This window comes from Schistocerca cancellata, chromosome 7 (genome assembly GCF_023864275.1).
Source record: "Schistocerca cancellata isolate TAMUIC-IGC-003103 chromosome 7, iqSchCanc2.1, whole genome shotgun sequence".
Lineage (NCBI taxonomy): Eukaryota > Metazoa > Arthropoda > Insecta > Orthoptera > Acrididae > Schistocerca > Schistocerca cancellata.
In genome coordinates this window covers 502,694,102-502,718,605 of record NC_064632.1, presented here as the reverse complement: position 1 = coordinate 502,718,605, position 24,504 = coordinate 502,694,102, and the positions used below count along the sequence as shown (strand labels likewise).

Sequence of the window (24,504 nt, the reverse complement as noted above, 5' to 3'; positions counted from 1 at the left end):
CGGCACGCAATAAATACTACGAATGAAAAATTTCAGGGACAACCGTGGCCTATGTGAAGAGCATCATTGGGAGCTGCTGACGTGGACATCCTTTCCGCCGTTGAGTTCCTTGAGGATATCCTCCAGAGGTCGTCCCTTGGTTTCCGGCAGCAAGCGCCATCCGATGAGGGCGCAGGCCAAGCAGACAGCCGCGAAGAACCAGAAGGTGCCGTAGGCTCCCATGGACTGCGACATGGCTGGGTACAGTTTGCTCATGACGGCTGCGGTGCCGCTGCTCGTCGAGTACGTGATAATGGCAGCCAGACCTCTGATCCTTGGAGCCACCGTCTCAGAGACCACGACGTACGCCAGTGGGCTCAGTCCGACAGCGTGCATCAGCACGTATATGGACAGGCAAGTGACTGGTAGCCATCCGACGGACGTCACGTCTACCTGCGTCTGCTGCTTTAGGTACAGGTAGACACCCAAAAGCGCAACCGAAGTACCGACGGCCCCGTTCGCGAGGAACAGCAGGGGTCGTCGACCAATCCGTTCTATCAACACTGTAGACAGCAGACCGCCAACAACCTGTGCCATCGAAAGAAACGAATTAATACTTCAGTTGACGACAGAGAAACACATTTTGCACTTGCTCACCGTGAAATATTGAGGTGTAAGATATACAAAAGTTAACTTGTTCGATTACGTGCTGTATTTCCTGTAGCGTGTAGCGGGGATATTCCGCTCACGGGGCTAATCCGCCTGAAACAGGAAATGTTGGAACAGTGGGCAGGTTCCACACAGTCAAGGCCGTTTTGCCTGCAGTGTGCGCCAGTATCTTTGTGTCGCCGCATATGCTTGTTGTAGGCCCATTTACTGTTACAGTACTGACAGGACAGAAGAACAAACTTTAGAGGTAAGCGCGTTGTGATGGATATTGCTGTAGTTAAACAATACAGTCTAACAAACTGAGGTGTACCCTGCACAATAACGTGAAATGTTAAACTCTTTACATTATTTGTTTAAGAATACAGGTTATCCAGTGTGCCAACAAACATTGCTGGGGGATTTGGAGCGTCTTTCGAAATGACTGCACATGGGGCTATTTCCTCTCTGTCAAATTATTAGTTTAATCGATGTTAACGCGAAATTCTAGAGAACATCTTTTCTTGGTTACCTTTCAGATGGTCATTACACACAAAAGGAAAAATCCAAGCGTTTAAAGCTCCGAGGAAGAAATGAAACACGCAGTAACAAGTGCTATAGGCGGAGACGTGAGTATGAAAGGAGCTGCTGCATTGTTCAAAATTCCTTATTCGACACTTAAAGATCGGGTAACTATTTCAAAACGTGATTCGGCAGTGGCGGAGAAGAAACCACATAGACCAGCTGGACATCCCAGGAGGAGAGGATGATTTAAGTTCTATGTTGAAAGACTTAGCTGCAAGGGGCTTGGCTACACTTCTGAATAAATCAGAAGAGCAGCATTCACGTTTGCAACGACGTATAACGTTAAGCATCCCTGGGCGTGGAACACATGATTGCAGATAAAAACTGGTTTACCGGATTTATGAAGAGGCGTAGTGATTAGTCACTCAGGAAACCATAAGACTTGTCAAAAGCCAGCTCGAAGGACATGAATATGCAGGCTGTAACTGCGTTTTTCGATGTGTACCGGAATTTGTCTGAGTAGACTGGAGTTTGTGGTAAGACTCATTTCATTTTCAAAGTTGACTAGACAGGTTTTGCCCCTTTAATAATAAAACCGCTCGGCCACAGCGGCTGGCCGTTGATATTTATCAACGCCTGTAAGCAGCGAATGGTCTAGATTTCATTGTAATTTCAATCAATTAATTGATTACTCCAATAACAGAACATTTTATTTGACGCAAAAGATATACTTCTCTTTCTCGCTCTCCATTGCTATGGCTTAATGAATCATGTATGTGTCTTGAGGTCCAAATACAAGAAATAGCAGAGGACACTGATCTGCAAGAACTCTCATGAGTCCGTAGAAACGAACACTGGATGTCTACTTCAGTTACTATCAACACATGTCCATTGAAACCAATGAGCACTTTAAATTAGAAGCTAATACTCGCGCGATTGCGCGGTGATACAATGACCACTGGGGGCAGAAACCGATCTTATCGTGACGGTGGTCAAAAAGGAATTGTCTTTCTCGTCCCGTGCGACCATATATCAAGACTGCGGCGCAGCGGTGACCCATCGGAACTGTCGGAAGGCGTGGCTATTTCCTCTTCGTGAATGGCGCCCTGCGATACTGCAGCGACGTGCAGCGTCTTTGGGGTGGCTGGCGGCTGGCGCGACGTTGTCGGTGGTTGGCGAGCTTACATATTGCTACAGGATTTCTAAATAATTTTTGACAAATGCTGGTGAGAAACGGTGTTGTTGAATTACTCCATTCGTTTCTTCACTTGGCAGACTCAAGAGGGAACTGAATCAGATAGTCAATTTTGAGTTAAAATCAGTGAATTTTGTGGCGAAATCATTGTATTTCGCGTCGCAATCGGTCAGTTTTGTGCTAAAACCAGCGAATGTTGTGACCAGATCATTAGTTTTGTACCTAAATCACCATATTTTATGTTAAACCTTCTCGCCAACCGTTGAACATCTACATCAAAGAACCAAATCCAGTTAATGCTTCGGTTTTAATCTCTACAAAAGACACCAGATAGCTACCATTCTTCTTCTTCTTCATCTTCTTCTTATTCTTGCGTTACGGTCTCTGTAGGACCACGGGTAGCCCCTTCGTGGACTGCATTTTCCTCTTCTTCTCCCAGGACCTCTTCATTCTTTCTCTGCTTCCGAGATCTTCAGTTTCCGTTTCTCCTGTCGGCTCCACTAGTGACACTCTAATCTTTTCCTGTATTCTTCTCTGTCATTGATCTCCGGCATATTGGTCGGTGTATATTTGTTCCTCCAATTTTCCTTTCCTTCGACCTTGATTTCCAATTCCAACGAGTCCTTCCGAAGTTCAACAACCCGCTTGGTTCCTGTCTTTCCCCTTGTCCTCCCTGTTGTTTCCCACACTCTCTTCGTCATTCTGTCCATACTCATCCTAACTACATGTCCAGCAAACCTTGCCCTTTTGAGTCTGATTTCCCCGGATATTGTTCTCATGTTCCGGTACAATTCTTCCCTAGGTCTTCGCATCCACCTCTCTCGGGACCTAGTATTTTTCTCAATATTTTTCTCTCTTCTTTCTCTACTTGCTCTGCCCCATTTCTTCCTAGTGTCATCGTCTCAGCAGCATATAATACTGTATTCCTCACCGTTGCCTTGTAGTGACGTAACTTTGCCTCTGTGGATATATTCTTTTTATTGTACACTCCTGGAAATTGAAATAAGAACACCGTGAATTCATTGTCCCAGGAAGGGGAAACTTTATTGACACATTCCTGGGGTCAGATACATCACATGATCACACTGACAGAACCACAGGCACATAGACACAGGCAACAGAGCATGCACAATGTCGGCACTAGTACAGTGTATATCCACCTTTCGCAGCAATGCAGGCTGCTATTCTCCCATGGAGACGATCGTAGAGATGCTGGATGTAGTCCTGTGGAACGGCTTGCCATGCCATTTCCACCTGGCTCCTCAGTTGGACCAGCGTTCATGCTGGACGTGCAGACCGCGTGAGACGACGCTTCATCCAGTCCCAAACATGCTCAATGGGGGACAGATCCGGAGATCTTGCTGGCCAGGGTAGTTGACTTACACCTTCTAGAGCACGTTGGGTGGCACGGGATACATGCGGACGTGCATTGTCCTGTTGGAACAGCAAGTTCCCTTGCCGGTCTAGGAATGGTAGAACGATGGGTTCGATGACGGTTTGGATGTACCGTGCACTATTCAGTGTCCCCTCGACGATCACCAGTGGAGTACGGCCAGTGTAGGAGATCGCTCCCCACACCATGATGCCGGGTGTTGGCCCTGTGTGCCTCGGTCGTATGCAGTCCTGATTGTAGCGCTCACCTGCACGGCGCCAAACACGCATACGACCATCATTGGCACCAAGGCAGAAGCGACTCTCATCGCTGAAGACGACACGTCTCCATTCGTCCCTCCATTCACGCCTGTCGCGACACGACTGGAGGCGGGCTGCACGATGTTGGGGCGTGAGCGGAAGACGGCCTAACGGTGTGCGGGACCGTAGCCCAGCTTCATGGAGACGGTTGCGAATGGTCCTCGCCGATACTCCAGGAGCAACAGTGTCCCTAATTTGCTGGGAAGTGGCGGTGCGGTCCCCTACGGCACTGCGTAGGATCCTACGGTCTTGGCGTGCATCCGTGCGTCGCTGCGGTCCGGTCCTAGGTCGACGGGCACGTGCACCTTCCGCCGATCACTGGCGACAACATCGATGTACTGTGGAGACCTCACGCCCCACGTGTTGAGCAATTCGGCGGTACGTCCACCCGGCCTCCCGCATGCCCACTATACGCCCTCGCTCAAAGTCCGTCAACTGCAGATACGGTTCACGTCCACGCTGTCGCGGCATGCTACCAGTGTTAAAGACTGCGATGGAGCTCCGTATGCCACGGCAAACTGGCTGACACTGACGGCGGCGGTGCACAAATGCTGCGCAGCTAGCGCCATTCGACGGCCAACACCGCGGTTCCTGGTGTGTCCGCTGTGCCGTGCGTGTGATCATTGCTTGTACAGCCCTCTCGCAGTGTCCGGAGCAAGTATGGTGGGTCTGACACACCGGTGTCAATGTGTTCTTTTTTCCATTTCCAGGAGTGTATATGTCTCTCGTCATGCAGAAGGCTGACCTCATCTTCTTTATCCTCTCTGTTATTCCCTCCTTGCTCCTGTTCCTTCCTGTTATAAATTCTCCCAGATATTTAAATTTGTCCACCATTTGCACAGTGCCTTCCGGTGTTTCCCAGTCTGCAGAGGTATTTAATGTCTTTGTCTTGCTATAGGCGATCCTCAGTCCCACCTTTCTGGCTACCTTACTTAAGTTGTCAAGTTGTCTTTGCGTCTTCTTCCGTCTCACTTACTATTGTTATGTCATCTGCAAAGGCTAGGCAGTCCACTTGAGCCCTGTTGTCCTTTTTGTCCCCCACATGGGTCTTTGGTATTCCTATTTCCTCTTTTATTGCTCTCCAGTGCCTGATCACTTCGTCCAGTGCTATATTGAACAACAATGGTGACAATTCATCTCCCTGTTTAACACCAGTCCTGATCTGAAATTCTTCTGACAGTGCTCCTCTGAATTTCACCCTTGCTTTCGTGTCTCTCAGAATTTCTTTTATGAGTTCTTGTGTAGTTCCATCAAGTCTTCTGTTCTTTAGGATCCTAACAAGAGTCAGATAGCTACCATGTCACATAACCTTTACGTCTGATGGCTCTTGCTTCATTCCGTGTTTTATGTTGTACATGGGACATCGGGCTTTTCCTAAGGGTTTCTAAATGCGGCATTTGAGGAGTCCAACGGTATAAATATAGAGAATTGACATTATCGACAGACTGCAGAACGATTTGCGCCACTCACGTAGACGTCTTGTAAGGACCTCAAAAGCTAGAGAAATTAGTGCCTGTACAGAACCATACTGTCATTTCCGCCTCGTTAATGTGTCGTTCTAGAGCACTTACAGTGAAATGATCACTTATTAATGTCTATTAGAGTGAAAGTACTAGGAAAACGAGACGGAATACTGACAAAATGTGATAGTCCAGACGTGAGTTATTACATCTGCTGTTATTTAAATATAACATGAAGGACGTCGTACAAGCTAAGAGACAGTTTGTTAGCAATTCTGGACACATGTCAGAACGAGTGGATTCTTTCTGGTTTACAGACATATGTAGCATCACATATTTACATAATTTTTACTAAATGCGGCACAGAACTGACGTCCAGTAGCGTTCCAGATGAGTCCAGATGAATCGAATTTGGTGGCTGTGTCGATGTGGTTCCTTCAACGAGGTCACTTCCGATTTATACAGTCGTCAATGCGACTGGCGTGTCTCAAACGATCTCTATAACCATGGTACAGACATAGGATGTTTCTAAAGGACTGCCGAATAATTTCTTACAAATGCAGATGTGGGTTTTCAACAAGTGTGCTTGTGCGGGAAACGATTATGACAGTCAGCGTTGAGTGATGAGCAGTGAAATGGCTGTGCATACTAACTTGGAGAAATTCCGCTAGTCTGCTAAGTTGTGAGACAGTAAAATGTGTTCGACTGTAGTCAGACTTTGGAATATTTCCGAGGATCGTCGAACGTGGAATTATTCAAGGTCGTTGGGACTGCTAGGTCAGAACGCCGATCGACCAGTGATATATTGATAGGCAAAGCTATGTTCCATGTGGGTGAAAACGTTTGATGCAGACGTCGTTTATCTCTGAACTCATGGGGTGACTCGTTAGCGGGTAACTTCGACGTATTCCACAATTATAGGAATGTGAGCGGTTGCCATGCATGTCAGTAGAATGGAATTTTTGGTGTTTAAGCCTTAGATCAGGCTGAAAAAAAACCATTGATGTGAACACCCAAGTGCTATTGACCTTTTGCGTGAAGCATACGTAATGAGTTTGAGGCTTTCCAAAACCCTGATAATATACAGAAGAATGGAAAAGAAAATTGAGAATGCGCTAGGTGACGATCAGTTTGGCTTTAGGAAAAGTAGAGCGACGAGAGAGGCAATTCTGACGTTACGGCTAATAATGGAAGCAAGGCTAAAGAAAAATCAAGACACTTTCATAGGATTTGTCGACCTAGAAAAAGCGTTCGACAGTATAAAATGGTACAAGCTGTTCGAGATTCTGAAAAAAGTAGGGGTTAGCTATAGGGAGAGACGGGTCATATACAATATGTACAACAACCAAGAGGGAATAATAAGAGTGGACGATCAAGAACGAAGTGCTCGTATTAAGAAGGGTGTAAGACAAGGCTGTAGCCTTTCGCCCCTACTCTTCAATCTGTACATCGAGGAAGCAATGATGGAAATAAAAGAAAGGTTCAGGAGTGGAATTAAAATACAAGGTGAAAGGATATCAATGATACGATTCGCTGATGACATTGCTATCCTGAGTGAAAGTGAAGAAGAATTAAATGATCTGCTGAACGGAATGAGCAGTCTGAGTACACAGTATGGTTTGAGAGTAAATCGGAGAAAGACGAAGGTAATGAGAAGTAGTAGAAATGAGAACAGCGAGAAACTTAACATCAGGATTGATGGTCACGAAGTCAATGAAGTTAAGGAATCTGCTACCTAGGCAGTAAAATAACCAATGACGGACGGAGCAAGGAGGACATCAAAAGCAGACTCGCTATGGCAAAAAAGGCATTTCTGGCCAAGAGAACTCTACTAATATCAAATACCGGCCTTAATTTGAGGAAGAAATTTCTGAGGATGTACGTCTGGAGTACAGCATTGTATGGTAGTGAAACATGGACTGTGGGAAAACCGGAACAGAAGAGAATCGAAGCATTTGAGATGTGGTGCTATAGACGAACGTTGAAAATTAGGTGGACTAATAAGGTAAGGAATGAGGAGGTTCTACGCAGAATCGGAGAGGAAAGGAATATGTGGAAAACACTGATAAGGAAAAGGGACAGGATGATAGGACATCTGCTAAGACATGAGGGAATGACTTCCATGGTACTAGAGGGAGCTGTAGAGGGCAAAAACTGTAGAGGACGACAGAGATTGGAATACGTCAAGTAAATAATTGAGGACGTAGGTTGCAAGTGCTACTCTGAGATGAAGAGGTTAGCACAGGAAAGGAATTCGTGGCGGGCCGCATCAAACCAGTCAGTAGACTGATGACAAAAAAAAAAACCCTGCTAATGGGTACAGTACTTTACCGTTCACAATTATCTCAATATACATAAACGATTTAGCTGGTAGGATCAGTGGCGCTATGGGACTGTTTGGCGATGACGCTGTTGCGTATAGGAAAGAAACATAATTGGAGAATTGTAAGGAATTGTTGAAAACTGAGGAGAAAATTTCCTCTGTATGTAGTGTAAGCTGCTAACTCTAACTGTATTTAAAATTGTTATAATGAGGAGAAAGAACGTCATAGTATCTAATTCTAACATTAGAGATGAACGTCGTACAAGTAGGTAGGGAAATACTGTCAAATGGACCCTAGTGCCTTATCAAGGAGGCATGAAAACACATACCGAATTCAGATAAATGCCACCAGGACCTTAACAGATCGACACAAACCTTCGTATGAAAGTGTAAGAGAAATGCTTGGGAAACGTAAATGGGGTTACCTCAAAGAATGATGACTTAGTTCTTACGAAACCATGTTAGGTAAAGGGGTGTCAAGACAAGGATGTGGGAAAGATATCACCTGTCAGAATGACTACATCTACTCAAAACGATACAGTTGTATACAGTATACTGCATACAAAAAGGTAATCGTATAGTTTTTCTAATTGCAGCGGTATGGCATAGCTTTATATAGAAACCTCTCGAAAGCAACTGTTATCAATGCGCGTCTCACTGCCCAACGCAATGGAAGTGAGCTCATTGACAGACACAGGTGTACACAGGGGCAACAGCGTTTGAGGTCTTAACAGTATGATGCAGATTTTGTTGTCTCGAACAAGAACTTGACACTTGTTCATCCTTATATTTTGCAGTAACTGTAAATCAAGTGACTAGACAAATATGCACATAATGCTGACAGAATATCACCATTTCCGCCAATCACAGACTCAAACTCATCGCAACTAGGAAACTGAAAATTACACAAATAATTATACCAGTTTGGTAAAGTAAGAAGTGATATGAAGAAAATCTCTTCTCTGGAGTGTAATTTCTGATTACCTTTTAGACTCAGACATGGTTCCACAGACGTCAGTGCATCTGCTGTCATTATGGTTGTGTTGATAAGCAGTAATACCACACCTAACAGGTACCGAACTAGGGCAAACAGGAGACAATCATCACAACTCTGCTACAGACATATGGTGATACTGCATCAAGTGTTACAGCAACATACATGCTTCATGTACGCTTCCTGTGTTCAGCGCCGATATCAAATGGTCACTTAGTTCACATGCCATCACATTACATTGAGATGGCAGTAAAAGTAAAACCCTTATCTGGACTACCACACTTTGTCATTTTCTCGTCTTTCTTCCCTACAGTTTCATCGTAATATACATTAACAAGCTATCATATCACTACAAGTGCTCTAGAACGAGTTTTGGAGGATGAAACCACCAAGTAACGACACTTGAGTGAGGGGGAAACTACTATATGCTTCCGTACAGACCCTAATTTCTCTTATCTTTGTGGATTTTTGAATTTCCTGCCGTCTTATGCTTAGCAAAATTGCATTGCTTTATATTTTTTAAATTTACCGCCATAATTTGTATCTCCCGCCAATTTATGCATTCGGCAAACGGCCTGTGAAATCAGAGGTGTGGGGGAGGAGTAGGGGAGAAATCTGGTGACAGTACATCATTCATGATGTCATCAGAAATCTGGCAACAGTGCACCCTGTGTTAGGATGGTCCTAATCACCTTCTCACAGAGAAAAGCCTATTTTTTTTCCCTCTATATTCCTCTATTTTCCTTTTTCACTTATCTATAGTTACTACGTCAGATTTACAACCAATCAGTCACAGAGTCAAATGGACTCAGCTTCAGACACAGGAATCGCTCTAATTTCGTAATCAAGTAATATCATGGTAGACAGCTTGATAAAACTGTTTTTGTGTATCAGCAAGTCCTAACATATAGATATGTTTTGTCACGTACTCTATTAGGATATGACATTGAGTGCGAGTGTAAGAGGTACTCTCTGGTTACAACAGGAAACACTCATTATCTTGGCTAAAGGGGCTATGTTGGTGATAAACAATCTTATTGTATTATTACGAGCAACACGTACTTCTCTATGTTGCAGGAAGGGCTGCACCAATTAGTCATTTGTTATGGTGTCCCAAGAAGAGTAAGTGACAACTCCATTGTCACTTTTGATGTGTCGCTGTAGGATTTCCAGTAGGTACACATGCACATACAAATTTAAACTTCTTGTTGTTCGTAATGTAGATCGTAATTCCAAACTAGACACGATGAAAAAAAGAGCGCTAATACTCTGGTGCTGGGTTTCGATTGTACATGTGGGTTTGGAATCAGAACTACAGTGACTAACGTAGTATCCAAAATTACCTTGGTATTTCATCTGTTACAGGAAATATAACATTGACCGCGTTACAAACAGAATTCCTAGCCGAATACGTTAGGGAACATTAGAATCCTGCGAGTCCTTGCCGTTTTTCTTCTTATGCCACCTCTGTAGCTTTTTAACGGTCTTTCCAGTATGACCCTTCCTTTATTTACTGTTATTTAATTATGTTTATATACACTAACGAACAAATGTTTTAGAAATGACAGGTAAGTTGGAGAAGCAGTGCGATGGTGAATGGGATAGTTCGACGTGTCACATGACCCATACTATACAAGTCTTATACTGGGCATCTGCGCAACAGCAGAATACAAAGTGAGCAAGACCCATTTGACTGTGACCATATTGTGGGTTACCTACATGTGGGACACTGCTTCTCCGAGGTCGTGCAGACATTGGGATTTTCATGTCTTATCGTGTGACTGGTGTATTATGATTCGCCGGAAAACCCGAGTCAAATGCTGTGAGCAAACATATGTTATTACAGGGGATAAAAGTACGATGCACGAAATAACTCACCATTAATCGGCAATAGTAATCATCGAAGAGCCTAACAATACGTAAACACTGTGTTGTGCGATATACACACCACTTGCACCTCTAAGATACGCAGGTCAGAGAGCACGGAAGTTAGCATAGGCGTAGGAGCACTGACATTCCAAGCCTGAATAATATAAAAATGTCACATAGGCTTATAAGTCACATTAACATAATGTTACATCACATTGAGGTGGTACGAGGGGGGACAAAGAGTTTGCTAACAGGACACCAGTCATACAAATATTCTCGTTATTTTCATCTAAGTGGTGTTCTCATTGGGTCAAATGTAAACAATGATACATATGCCCTCACCTCCCACTGTAAAACGGTCGATGAACACACTCTCCGATAACACGCATCATTTATGTGCGTATAGAATCCCAATGGGCTTTCAACAAGAGAATACACCACCCTATAGCTTCCCCTTTATGTCAGAATAGTGAAGTACACAGCAACGCCTTAGTGTACGTGTATGGCCCAACAGCTCAGCTGTCCTCAAACGTACTGAGCCGAACTGGGACGCTATCGAACGTGTGTGTCTTGGACCTAGCTCCGACCAATATCCTTTAACTGTGGCAGTGGTTGAGTAGTCACGGACCAGGGTCTCGCCGAGTCCATGCTACCACGCTTCTCCTCTGTCACCAGAGCGAAATTTGCTAAATAGATGTGTCAGTTCCAGTTGATCATACGTATGTGCGTAGTCGACAAGGGAAACAAAATTACGCATTAACCTAAATACTTTACTTCGTCATATGGTTGCCCATCCCAGAGTCTGTGATGTTGCTGTATTGGAGTTCCAATGCGATCTATGAATCTCCACCTCTCTAGGACCAGTACTTTCTGTTGAGGACGTTGCAGTTGTCGAATGTCCAGGAGGAAACTTCAGGTCAGGCGTCTAGTAATTAAGATTCTCTGCCCAAAGATTTTGGACTTCCGGTTGCAGCATTGTTCTCACAAGTGCCTACTGTGACAGTAGAATAATGTTATTGAAATGATATTATGTGATGATTGGTATTCAAATGAATAATGGTCAGTGCTTTCGTACTTTCTCTGTGAGTTATTTCGTGATGAGCTGGGTAATTATGATGATCACAAAACAATAAGATATTTTAATCGGACCGATGATAGTGCAGGTGACTGACGTCATTCAAAAAATTTGTTTTGGTTGTGGAATCTAGTAGATCTGAAATGTGTTTGACTCATCATTATGGAAAAATGCAAGAAAGGAACGATGGAGAAGAATTTTAAACAATGATTTCTATCCAATAAGAGGTGACATGCAAGTCTTCGATAGGAATACTGTAGCAGCTAAGAGTCGGATTAAGACCAAATACTCTTCCAGACACAAACTGGTGCTATTATATTTTTGCATATTTATCTCCGACGAAGTGGCAGAATTATTCCTTTTAGATGAAATCTCCACTGTTCTTACACTACTTGCCATTAAAGTTGCTACACCACGAAGATGATGTGTTCCAGACGCAAAATTTAACCGACAGGAAGAAGATGCTGCGATATGCAAATGATTAGGTTTTCAGAGCATTCACACAAGGCTGGAGCTGGTGGCGACACTTACAACGTGCTGACACGAGGAAAGTTTCCAACCGATTTCTCATACACAAACAGCAGTTGACCTGGTGAAACGTTGTTGTGATGCCTCGTGTAAGGAGGAGAAATGCCTACCATCACGTTTACGACTTTGATAAAGGTCGATTGCAGCCTATTACGATTGCGGTTTATCGTATCACGACATTGCTGCTCGCGTTGGTCGAAATCCAATGACTGTTAGCAGAATATGGAATCGGTGGGTTCAGGAGGGTAATACGGAACGCCGTGCTGGATCCCAACGGCCTCGTATCACTAGCAGTCGAGATGACAGGCATCTTATCCGCATGGCTGTAACGGATCGTGCAGCCACGTCTCGGTCCCTGAATTAACAGATGGGGACGTTTGGAAGACAACAACCATTTGCACGAAGAGTTGGACGACGACTGCAGCAGCATGGACTATCAGCTCGGAGACCATGGCTGCGGTTACCCTTGACGCTGCATCACAGACAGGAACGCCTGCGATGGTGTATTCAACGACGAACCTGGGTGCACGAATGGCAAAACGTCATTTTTTCTGATGAATCCAGGATCTGTTTACAGCATCATGATGGTCGCATCCTTATTTGGCGACATCGCGGTGAACGCACATTGGAAACGTGTATTCGTCATCGCCATACTGGCGGATCACCCGGCGTGATGGTATGGGGTGCCATTGGTTAGAGGTCTCGGTCACCTCTTATTCGCATTGACGGCACTTTGAACAGTGGACGTTACATTTCAGATGTGTTACGACCCGTGACTCTACCCTTCATTTGATCCCTGCGAAACCCTACATTTCAGCAGGATAATGCACGACCGCATGTTGCAGGTCCTGTACGAGCCTTTCTGGATACAGAAAATGATCGACTGCTATTCTGGCCAGCACATTATTCAGATCTCTCAGCAATTGAAAACGTCTGGTCAATGGTGGCCGAGCAGCTGGCTCGTCACAATACGTCAGTCACTACTCTTGATGAAATGTGGTATCGTGTTGAAGCTGCATGGGCAGCTGTACCTGTACACGCCTTTCAAGCTCTGTTTGACTCAATGGCCAGGCGTGTCAAGGTACTGATTTCTCAGGACCTATGCACCCAAATTGCGTGAAAATGTAGTCACATGTCAGTTCTAGTATAATATACTTGTCCGATGAATACCCGTTTCTCATCTGCATTTCTTCTTGGTGTAGCAATTTTAATGGCCAGTAGTGTAGAAAAACGAAAGGTCGGACACTGTTTCCGATGATATCCTGACTCATATGATGAAAGACAGACTACACCGCACAGGTAGGACGCTAACGAGGGTCTTCGATCGTACCTGCAGCGCACCCAGGACGATGGTGGCCACCTCTGGAGATACGGACCCCCCAGCCTCGTCGAAGATGAGGACCGCGTAGTTGAGGACGGCGAAGGAGCCGCACAGCTGGGTGTTGGCGCCGGCCACCAGGACGATGGCGAAGCCCAGCAGGCTGGCCCGGCAGCGCAGCAGCTCGGCAAGCGAGGCAGCTCTGCCGCCGCCGCCGCCGTGGCCCGCCTCGGCCGCGTCCCTGCCCAGAGACGCCTGAATGCGCTCCACCTCGCGATCCACCTGCCGCTCGGAGATCCCACGGCGCAGCCACCTCAGCGCCTGCGCACACCCGTGGCACGTAAAAGCAATCGTGCCGCTGATACCCGTGTGACTACGACATATAGCAAAGTAAACGTACAAGGTCTGATCGAAAAATAACGAGAATTTTTTTATTTCTCCGGAATTGTAATCCGATTTTCAATGTTTGGTACACATGTACCTGAGACATGGGACTTAGGGAAAGCAGGAAAAGATGTGGACGGGGCCTAATCAGTTACCGTTGGTTGCACAGTAAACACATAGGCGTGTACTTATTTGCAGCATATTCTGCAAGTGTCGTAGTCCAATCGTCGAGCAGGATTGAGCGAGCGTGGTTTTCTAGGTAACTTTCTTCTTGTGTGAACTACACTTCGATTTAGGTCGAGGATAGGAACAAGTATCTTCGGTGAACAACACTTCCTTTAGATTTTCCGACAAATGTGTGTGACAAACGCCTTTGCAAAACAGTTAGGTGCGAGCGGTAGTAGTTGTTGTAGTCTTCATTCCGATGACTGACTGGTGCAGCTCTCGGAGACAGTCTATCCTGTGCAAGGCTTTTCATCTCTGCGTAACTATTGCAACCTACATCCATTTACTGTATTCAAGCATTGGACTCTCTCTACAATTTTATCGCCCCCCCCCCCCCCCCCCTCTCTCTCTCTCTCTCGCTTTCTCTCTCTCTCTCCTCACCCTCCCCCCGCCACACACACACACACACACACACACACACACACACACACCGCTCCTGCCTTTGCCAAACTGACCATTCCTTCGTGCCTCAGAATGTGACCTATCAACCAAGATCTCATATTTTAGTGTGCGAGGGGGCGCAGAAGTTAGTACACTAGACTCGCATTCGGAAGGATGACAGTTTATATCCAAGTCCGGTCATCCAGATTTAGGTTTCTGTGATTTCTCTAAATCGCTCCAGGCAAATAACGGGACGGTTCCCTTGAAAGGATACGACTGATTGCCTTTCCCACCCTTGAAACATTCTGCGTGTGTGCGTCGTCTCTGATAACCATAATTTCGCTTTCTCACATCTTTTAATCAAGTTGTGCCACAAATTTCTTTTTTCCAGCAGTTCATTCAGTATCAAATCATTAGTAGTTCGCTACCCATCAGTTCGCTACCTATCAAATTTTCCACGTTGTTCTGTAGCAACATATTTGAAAAGTTTCTATTCCCCTACTGTGTGAACTGCTTTTCGTCCACTTTCCGCTTCTGTACAAGGATATACTCCATACAAACACTTTCAGAAAATACTTCTTAACACTTAAATTTATAAAATTTATTTGTGTGAAATCTTATGGGACTTAACTGCTAAGGTCATCAGCCCCTAAGCTTACACACTACTTAACCAAAATTATCCTGAGGACAAACACACACACCCCATGCCCGAGGGAGGACTCGAACCTCCGCCGGGACCAGCCGCACAGTCCATGACTGCAGCGCCCAAGACCGCTCGACTAATCCCGCGCGGCGAGCTACAAGTGACGCACTCCATTTTCAAGCACTGCTTCCCTTTCGTGCCCTACGTCTCTTATATCTCCTGACACGTTTCTGTACAACTTGTGCAGAACTAAGACTTCCTGTATTTTACCCTTGCTACCTTCACAATTTCAAAGAGAGTATTCCAGCCAAAATTGTCAAAATCTGTCGCTGAATCTACAAATATTGTCATAAAATTGTAATTAGCACCTCGTAAATATAGAGTCTTTTGTATCTCATTGCTGGTATACGCCTGCAGTCCAAGCGCGCCCTCAAATCCTCGCGCCGCAGTCCTTACAGCTGTTACCTTCCTGGCCTGGTGATGTCGGCGAACGTGCATCAGTCTGTGCGGTGTCTCGGGCATGAACGCGAAACAGAAGACGAAAGTGAGGACCGGAGCGAGGTTCAGGTAGAGGACGACGTCGTACGGCAGGTAGGCGCCCACAACGAAGGCGCACAGCGAGCCACAGTTGCAGAACAGCGGCAGCAGGGAGCCGAGGGCCCCACGCACCTGGTGCGTCGTCGTCTCGCTGACGTACAGCGTCGCCATCACCATGGTGCCAGCCGACTGTACGCCGACGAGCACTCTGCAAAGCCAAGTAGAGTGGCGGCATTCCCTTGAGCGTCAGATTCAGTAGCAACTGCTAGGTAGCATTTACACGCACTAAAAAGTTTTTATTCAAATAAAAATAAATTTTTAATATATCATGTTTTTAAATAGGACCAAAAGGTATAAAGTAATTTCTTCTAATATCATACAGATTCCTATCCCTATACAGATAGTACTTTGTCATTGTGAATTTTTAATAACTATTAAAACACTTGTAAGATTCAGAATGATAAAGTGGTACACATGCAATGTATAATTGATAACTGATGAATGAATAGTTTCCCTCCTTACTATTCCGTTACTTACTAACTGATGCATGCATGGTTCACATCTTTACTGCACTACTCGCCATTACAAATGCTACACCATGACGATGACCTGCTACAGAGGCGAAATTTAATCGAAAGGAAGAAGATGCTGTGATATGCAAATGATCAGCTTTTCACAGCATTCACAAAAGGTTGGCGCCTTTGGCGACACCTACAACGTGCTGACATGAGGAACGTTCCCAACCGATTTCTCATACACAAACAGCAGTTGACCGGTGTTACCTGGTGAAACGTTGTTGTGATGCCTCGTGTAAGGAGGAGAAATGCGTACCATCACGTTTACAACTTTGATAAAGGTCGGATTGTAGCCTATCGCGATTGCGATTTATCGTAGCGCGACATTGCTGCTCGCGTTGATCGAGATCCAATGACTGTTAGCAGAATATGGAATCGGTGGGTTCAGGAGGGTAATACGGAACGCCGTGCTAGATCCCAACGACCTCGTATCACTAGCAGTCGAGATGAGAGGCATCTTATCCGCACGGCTGTAACGGATCGTGCAGCCACGTCTCGATCCCTGAGTCAACAGGTGGGGACGTTTGCAAAACAACAATTATCTGCACGAAGAATTTGACGACGTTTGCAGCAGCATGGAATATCAGCTCGGATACTGTGGTTGCGGTTACCTTTGACGCTCCATCACAGGCAGGAGCGCCTGCGATGATGTACTCGGCGACGAACGTGGGTGCACGAATGGCAAAACGTCACATTTTCGGATGAATCCATGTTCAGTTTACAGCATCATGATGGTCGCATCCGTGTTTGGCGACATCGCGGTGATCGCACATTGGAAACGTGTATTCGTCATCGCCATACTGGCGTATCACCCGGTGTGATGGTATGGGGTGCCATTGGTTACACATCTCGGTCACCTTTCGTTCGCACTGACGGCACTTTGAACAGTGGACAATACATTTCAGATATGTTGCGACCCATGGCTCTACCCTTCATTCGATCCCTGTGAAACCCTACATTTCAACAGGATAATGCACGACGGCATGTTGCAGCCCCCCAGGGGGTCCACAACTCTTTTGTGGATACGTGCATAGCGAGCACAGGAACCCGAGCTAATGTGGCCTTCCTTCCTTTGTGGGCTGCATACCTTCCCTTCCCTTCCCTTTCTGCATCCTTCCCCATCCCCCATATTCCCCCCCCCCTCACCTCCGCCTCTTCCCTTCCCTTTCTCCCCCTCTGGGAGTATGTTTTGTGCCTACCTCCGGAGACGGACGCTCGAAACTGTAACAAATTCTTTGCTTTCTCCACTTGCAAGTCTTCGTCCTTCCCTTGTCCTTCTCTTTTACTTACCTCTTCTCTTTGCCCTTTTCTCCGCTGTGGCGTTTGAGACCTCTCTTCTTTCCTTTCCTTTTCTCTTTTTTCCTCCCTGTGCGTGTCTTAAGGCCGACCCACGCATTTCCATGCGTAGCCGGTGACGGGGTAACGCGTAATTCCCCGCCCCGGGTAGACAGGTAGGACACATACGTACCCCCTGGTAACGGCCGGGCCCAGGAGGGGTGATTACCCGAGCTGATACCTTCCGAAAGTGTCGATTCGTCCCTCCGTCCGTTTGTAGGGAGGTGTGACCTGAGGTGTGAACAATACCTAAGGCGGGAGTGCCCTCAGAGAGGGCCCCCACAAGGAAGGAGCGCGCCATCGGAGACGCCGGTAATCATGGGGGATACTTTCGCAATGGTTTCCTCATCTTCTACTATGTCAGCTCACAAGCGTAAGTTCAGTGAGTCTCAGCCACAGACAGTCCTTCCATCGTTGCCACAGTTCCTTGTTGTTTCTCGGTCTGACGAAGGTCACGACTTCTCCACGGTCAACCCTTTCATTATTCAGAAAGGTGTCGACGCAATTGCAGGTCCTGTAAAGTCTTGTTCCAGATTACGGAATGGCACCGTGTTGTTAGAAACAGTCAGTGCCCTCCAGTCACAAAAATTGCTGCGTACTTCACTGCTACACACCTTCCCTGTCTGGGTGGAACCGCACCGTACTTTAAATTCATCACGTGGGGTCGTTTATACTCGCTCCCTCGACGGATTGTCCGACGAGGAAATTCAACACTACTTGTCTGACCAGGGCGTAACGGCAGTTCATAGAGTCATGAAAAGGGTTGACACGAACATCATTCCAACCCGTACTGTCTTCTTGACATTTGACAGAGTTCAACTCCCATCGAAAATCAAAGCAGGCTATGAGATAATTTCCGTTCGCCCTTACATCCCAAACCCTACGCGTTGATATCGGTGTCAGCGGTTCAATCACACCAGCCAGTCCTGTTCCAATCCGGCCAAAGGTGTTACGTGTGGCGAGGATGCCCATGAGGGTGCTTGTCGACCTCCATCCCCTCGTTGCATCAACTGTATGGGTGACCACGCTGCTTCCTCTCGAGATTGCCCCATTTTTAAAGACGAAAAGCTCATTCAGGAAATCAGAGTGAAGGAAAAGGTGTCGACCTTTGCTGCTCGAAAATTATTCGCCAGTCGACAGCCCACCGTGTCTCAGACAGGAAAATACAGCACTGTCCTTGCCTCTTCTCGGCCAGCAAAGGAGGCGGCCACGCTGACTTGTGACCTTACCTTTAGTGCCACGGTCGTCAGATCGGCCAGCGCAAAGATCGCCCGTTGAACCTCCCCACTTTCGCCTGCCCACTCTATGGCTCACCCTTCATCGGGTTCTGCTAAATCTCGAGCTCAAAAGTCAGACACCAAGACTTCGAACAACATACTCGTGAAGATTTTTTACATACCCCAACTTCACAACCATCAGTTCCTCCTTCATCTAAACATCATGTTTCCAAGAAGGCTAGTAAGAAACCCAGTTCATCTCCTTCTCCGCCAAGGTGTGTCTCATCTACAGCACCACCTGGCGGTAATCGCCCTCGGCCATCTTCTGTGTCGCCGAGGCGCACTGCTGGTGGCCGATCAACCAACCGATCGCTGGTGGCAGGAGCTGCTTCTGAACAACCTATGGATCAGGATCTTCTGCCTTCGGCTGAATGCCATTCCATGCTGTCGGTCGCAAGCTCTGAGTAGTCGCTGAGTTGACGGCAACCTTGGTCACATTCCTCCATTTTCTGTTCACCCTATGTCCATTATCCACTGGAATATCCGGGGCCTTCGAGCCAATCGGGATGAATTGTCGATCCTCTTACGATCCTACTCTCCGGTCATCTTCTGTCTTCAGGAAACATAGCTGCATCCCCATGACCGCTTTGTTCTCCCCCATTTTCAGTCTGTCCGATTTGATCTCCCCTCTGTTGAAGGCACTCCAACTCATGGAGGACTCATGATTCTTCTCCATGATACTCTCCATTATCACTCAATCCCTTTAAACACTTCCTTCCAAGCTGTCGCTGTCTGTCTTTCCCTTTCTGGATATACCTTTTCTCTTTGTACTGTATACATTCCATCGTCCTCACCAATGGCACGAGCTGATCTCCTTCATCTTCTTGGTCAGATTCCACCCCCCTATTTGCTGGTTGGGGACTTCAAAGCCCACCACCTGCTTTGGGGATCTCCACATTCTTGTCCACGTGGCTCACTATTGCTAGACGTCTTCCACCAAGCGGATCTAGTTTGCCTCAACACTGGGGACCCTACATTTTTGTCTGCCTCCACGACAAATTTCTCTCATTTGGACCTTTCGGTCGGTACTGTTCCGCTAGCGCAGCGCTTCGAATGGTTCGCCCTTGATGATACACACTCGAGTGACCACTTTCCATGTGTCCTTAGACTGCAACCCTCAACAGCCATATATGCGCCCGCGACGCTGGAAGTTTGGCCAAGCCGATTGGCCACTTTTTTCGTCTCTAGCGACATTCGATGACCGTCACTTTCTTAGCGTCAACGATGAGGTCACACATATTACAGACGTTATTCTTACAGCTGCGGAACGTTCAATACCACGCACCCCCGCATTGCCCCGGCGCCCCCCCCCCCCAGATCCTTGGTGGAACGTGGCATGCCGTGACGCAACACGTGAGCGGCGACGTGCTCTTCGCGTTTTCCGCCACCATCCTACTTTGGACAACTGTATCCGCTATAAGCAGTTCCGAGCGCGATGCCGTCGCGTCATCCGCGATAGCAAGAAGGAAAGCTGGAAATTCTTTACTAACGCATTTAACACCTTCACTCCCTCCTCGGAAGTTTGGAGTCGGATTCGACGGTTCTCAGGCGCGCCTAGTTTCTCCCCGGTCTCTTGGCTCACTGTCGCGCATGATACATTAGTGGACCCCTTCGCAATTTCTAACTCATTGGGTCAACACTTTGCTGAGGTTTCGAGCTCTTCAAATTACCCGCCAGCGTTTCTCCCGAAGAAACGTGCAGCGGAAGTGCGACCTCTTGCTTTCTCCTCTCAAATCGCGAAAGCTACAATTCTGTTTTCTCCATGAGGAAACTCCAACATGCACTCTCTTCTTCTTGCTCCTCCGCCCCAGGACCGGATGGTATCCACATCCAAATGTTGCTGCATTTAACATACCATAGTCAGCTTTACCTCCTTCGCCTTTATAATCGAATTTGGACCGACAGTACTTTTCACAGACGATGGCGGGAAGCTATCGGCGTTCCTGTTCCGAAACCTGGAAAGGACAAACATCTCCCCTCTAGCTATCGCCCCATTTCTCTCACGAGTAGTGTATGTAAGGTTTTGGAGCGTATCGTGAATTGCCGTTTAGCTTGGTGGCTGGAGTCCCGCAGTCTTTTAACACCTGCCCAATGCGGTTTCCGAAAGCATTATTCTGCAGTTGACCATCTTGTTGCTCTCTCCACTTATATCATAAACAATTTTCTCCGGAAACGCCAAACAGTAGCAATATTTTTTGATCTGGAGAGAGCATACGATACCTGTTGGAGGACAGGCATCCTCCGCACACTGTTCTCTTGGGGCTTTCGAGGTCGGCTGCCCCATTTTCTTCACGAATTTATGGCAGAGCGCACATTTAGAGTGCGGGTGAACATCACTCTCTCCCGTACTTTCTCCCAAGAAAACAGGGTACCCCAGGGCTCCGTGCTGAGTGTTGTACTGTTTGCCATTGCCATAAATCCGATTATGGATTGTCTCCTTCCTGATGTCTCGGGCTCCCTCTTTGTGGACGATTTTGCGATCTACTACAGCTCTCAACGGACCAGCCTTCTTGAACGACGTCTTCAAGGATGTCTCGATTGCCTCCACTCTTGGAGCATCGAAACAGGCTTCCGTTTTTCTCCCAGTAGGACCGTCTGTGTTAATTTTTGGCGACGTAAGGAGTTTCTTCCACCCTCCTTACATCTAGGACCTGTCAAGCTTCCGTTTCCGGACGTCGCTAAATTCTTGGGTCTTATGTTTGACAGAAAACTGTGCTGGTCCTCCCACGTTTCCTATCTTTCGGCTCAGTGTCTGCGATCCCTCAACACCCTCCGTGTCCTGAATGGTACCTCCTGGGGAGCGGACCGAGTGGTCCTTCTCCGCCTCTATCGCACCTTAGTGCGCTCGAAATTGGACTATGGAAGCATAGTTTACTCCTCTGCTCGGCCGTCTATTCTTCGGCGTCTCGACTCTATCCACCACCGTGGATTACGTTTAGTGTCTGGAGCTTTTTACACCAGCCCTGTGGAAAGCCTTTATGCTGAGACTGCTGAACCTCCGCTGTCCAATCGGCGAGCTGTCCCTCTGAATCGTTATGCTAGCCACCTGTCTTCCATACCTGCTAATCCGGCCCATGACATTTTTTTCGACGTCTCCTTGGATGTAGGGTATACAGGCCGCCCTTCCTTCCTACTACCACCGGGAGTCCGCTTCCGTCAACTGCTCCATTCTCTTTCCTTCCGCTTTCCTAAAACCTTCTTGACAACTTGGGGTACAGCACCGCCTTGGCTCCGTCCCCGGATCTGCCTGCTCCGTGGCCTTTGTCAGTTTCCGAAGGATGGTACCCCTTCACTTGTTTATCGTCGGGCATTTGCTGCTCTATGTGCACAAATGAAAGAAGCCACATTTATTTACACTGATGGCTCGAAAACATCGATAGGTGTAGGGAGTGCCTATATTGTTGGCGACACCCCAAATAGATTTCGGCTTCCCGAGCGGTGTTCGGTTTATACTGCGGAGCTTTACGCTGTTCTCCAGGCTGTCCAATACATCCGCCGCCATCAGCGGATACAGTATGTTATCTGTTCAGATTCTCTCAGCTCTCTCCTCAGTCTCCAAGCTCTCTACCCTGTCCACCCTCTGGTCCACCGGATTCAGGGCTGCCTGCACTTGCTCCATTTGGGGGGCGTCTCTGTGGCGTTCCTCTGGCTCCCAGGACACGTTGGTATCTGTGGCAATGAGGCGGCCGATATAGCGGCCAAGGCTGCAGTCTCTCTTCTTCGGCCAGCTATTCCATCGATTCCCTTCGCCGATCTACGGAGCGTTTTATGTCGTCGTGTTGTACTTTTATGGCACGCACATTGGTCGACACTTCCCCATAATAAATTGCGGGACGTGAAAGCTCTTCTTCCCTGTGGTTGGACCTCTTCCTCCCGAACGCGGAGGAGGTAATTTTAACTAGACTCCGGGTAGGGCATTGTCTTTTTAGCCATCGACATCTTTTAAGCGGCGATCCACCCCCACTCTGTCCCCACTGCTCTCAACTGTGGACGATAAGACACCTTTTAATTGAGTGCCCCTATTTTACTCCGTTACGCGCCCATCTACAGCTGTCGCCTGAGATATCGTCAATTTTAGCAGATGACACGCGCTCGGCCGATCGCGTTCTCGAGTTTATTAGTGCCAGTGAGATAACGTCAGTCATTTGAAGCTCTTTTTGGGGACAACCAACCCCTTTCTGTAGTGGATTTTTAAGCTTTCCTTCTGCTTTTAGTTTCTCCAATTTTTTGAGTTTCGTTCCCATTGCTGCTGCTTTCCATTTTCGTTTTTTTTACCATTTCCTAAGTCACAGACCGGGCGCTAATGACCATAGAAGTTTTGCGCCCTAAAACCAAAACAAAAAAGAAAAAAAGGATGTTGCAGGTCCTGTACGGGCCTTTCTGGATATAGAAAATGTTCGACTGCTGCCCTGGCCAGCTCATTCTCCAGATCTCTCACCAATTGAAAACGTCTGGTCAATGGTGGCCGAGCAACTGGCTCGTCACAATACGCCAGTCACTATCCTTGATGAACTGTGGTATCGTGTTGGAGCTGCATGGGCAGCTGTACCTGTACGCGCCATCCACGCTGTGTTTGACTGAATGCCCAGGCGTATCAAGGCCGTTATTACGGCCAGAGGTGGTTGTTCTTGGTACTGATTTCTCAGGATCTATACACCCAAATTGCGTGAAAATGCTATGACATGTCAGTTCTAGTATAATATACTTGTCCGATGAATACCCGTTTCTCATCTGCATTTGTTCTTGGTGTAGGAATTTTAATGGCCAGTAGTGTAGAAAAACTCCCACACTCGCTGTCCATCCCTGCCTCCTCTCTCTGAGCATAACACCCTTTCCATTCTATCCATCTTCCCCTTTCTCTCTCTATGGCTAATTGCTCTCATCTTTATTCTCTATCCACCTCTTCCTATCCACTGTCTCTGTCCATCTTCTCCTGCCCTCTATTTCTATATACTTTCTCCTCCCCAGTCCATCTCCTTCCATCCTCTCTCTATACATATACTTCTCCCATATCTGTGCATCTCTTCCATTTCCTGACCATCTCATCCTCTCCCTCTCAGTATCCATCTCCTCCTGCCACTCTCTCTGTTCAGCTGGGCCCATCCGCACATATACCCCCTGGAATGCACTCTAATAGTATCAGCACAACGCACCAGTGATGCAGGGCAGCTTAGATGCCAGTTGTTACCAAACTCTTTCACACCCCACCCCTTTCCTTTCTGAACATACTGGAAAGAAAGTGAGTTATTACTGCATAGTCATCCAGCTCTGAATTATATCTAAAATTTCAAGTCCCTTGCTCATTGCAAAGTTATTTTAAAATCAGTTGCAAAATTTGTACTGGACAAACAGACAGGCAGACAAGAAAGCGAACAAATAAAAACATGGGAGATATTAATTACATCCAGGAGACATCACTGCCTCTATTGTCGATAATGTCCCCCCATTTGGCGAAGAACTACAAGTTTATACAGTTATGACATATCCATCTGAAGACACTCATTGCTGATTAGATGCTGTAGAGCGACCAAACAGTAGGGCTGC

The 24,504-nt window shown here is 46.7% G+C and overlaps 1 protein-coding gene across 1 annotated transcript in view; it reads right to left on the bottom strand.

The window, feature by feature from the left end:
• Positions 1 to 63: 63 nt before the first annotated feature.
• LOC126092863 (facilitated trehalose transporter Tret1-like) overlaps positions 64 to 24,504 on the bottom strand; it is a 28,311-nt gene continuing 3,870 nt past the window's right edge. Inside the window, exons 2-4 of the mRNA XM_049908594.1 lie at positions 15,702 to 15,981; positions 13,616 to 13,924; positions 64 to 567 (exon numbers count right to left, since the gene is read on the bottom strand). Coding sequence (XP_049764551.1) covers positions 64 to 567; positions 13,616 to 13,924; positions 15,702 to 15,981 — 1,093 coding nt within the window. The remainder of the gene's footprint in view (positions 568 to 13,615; positions 13,925 to 15,701; positions 15,982 to 24,504) is intronic.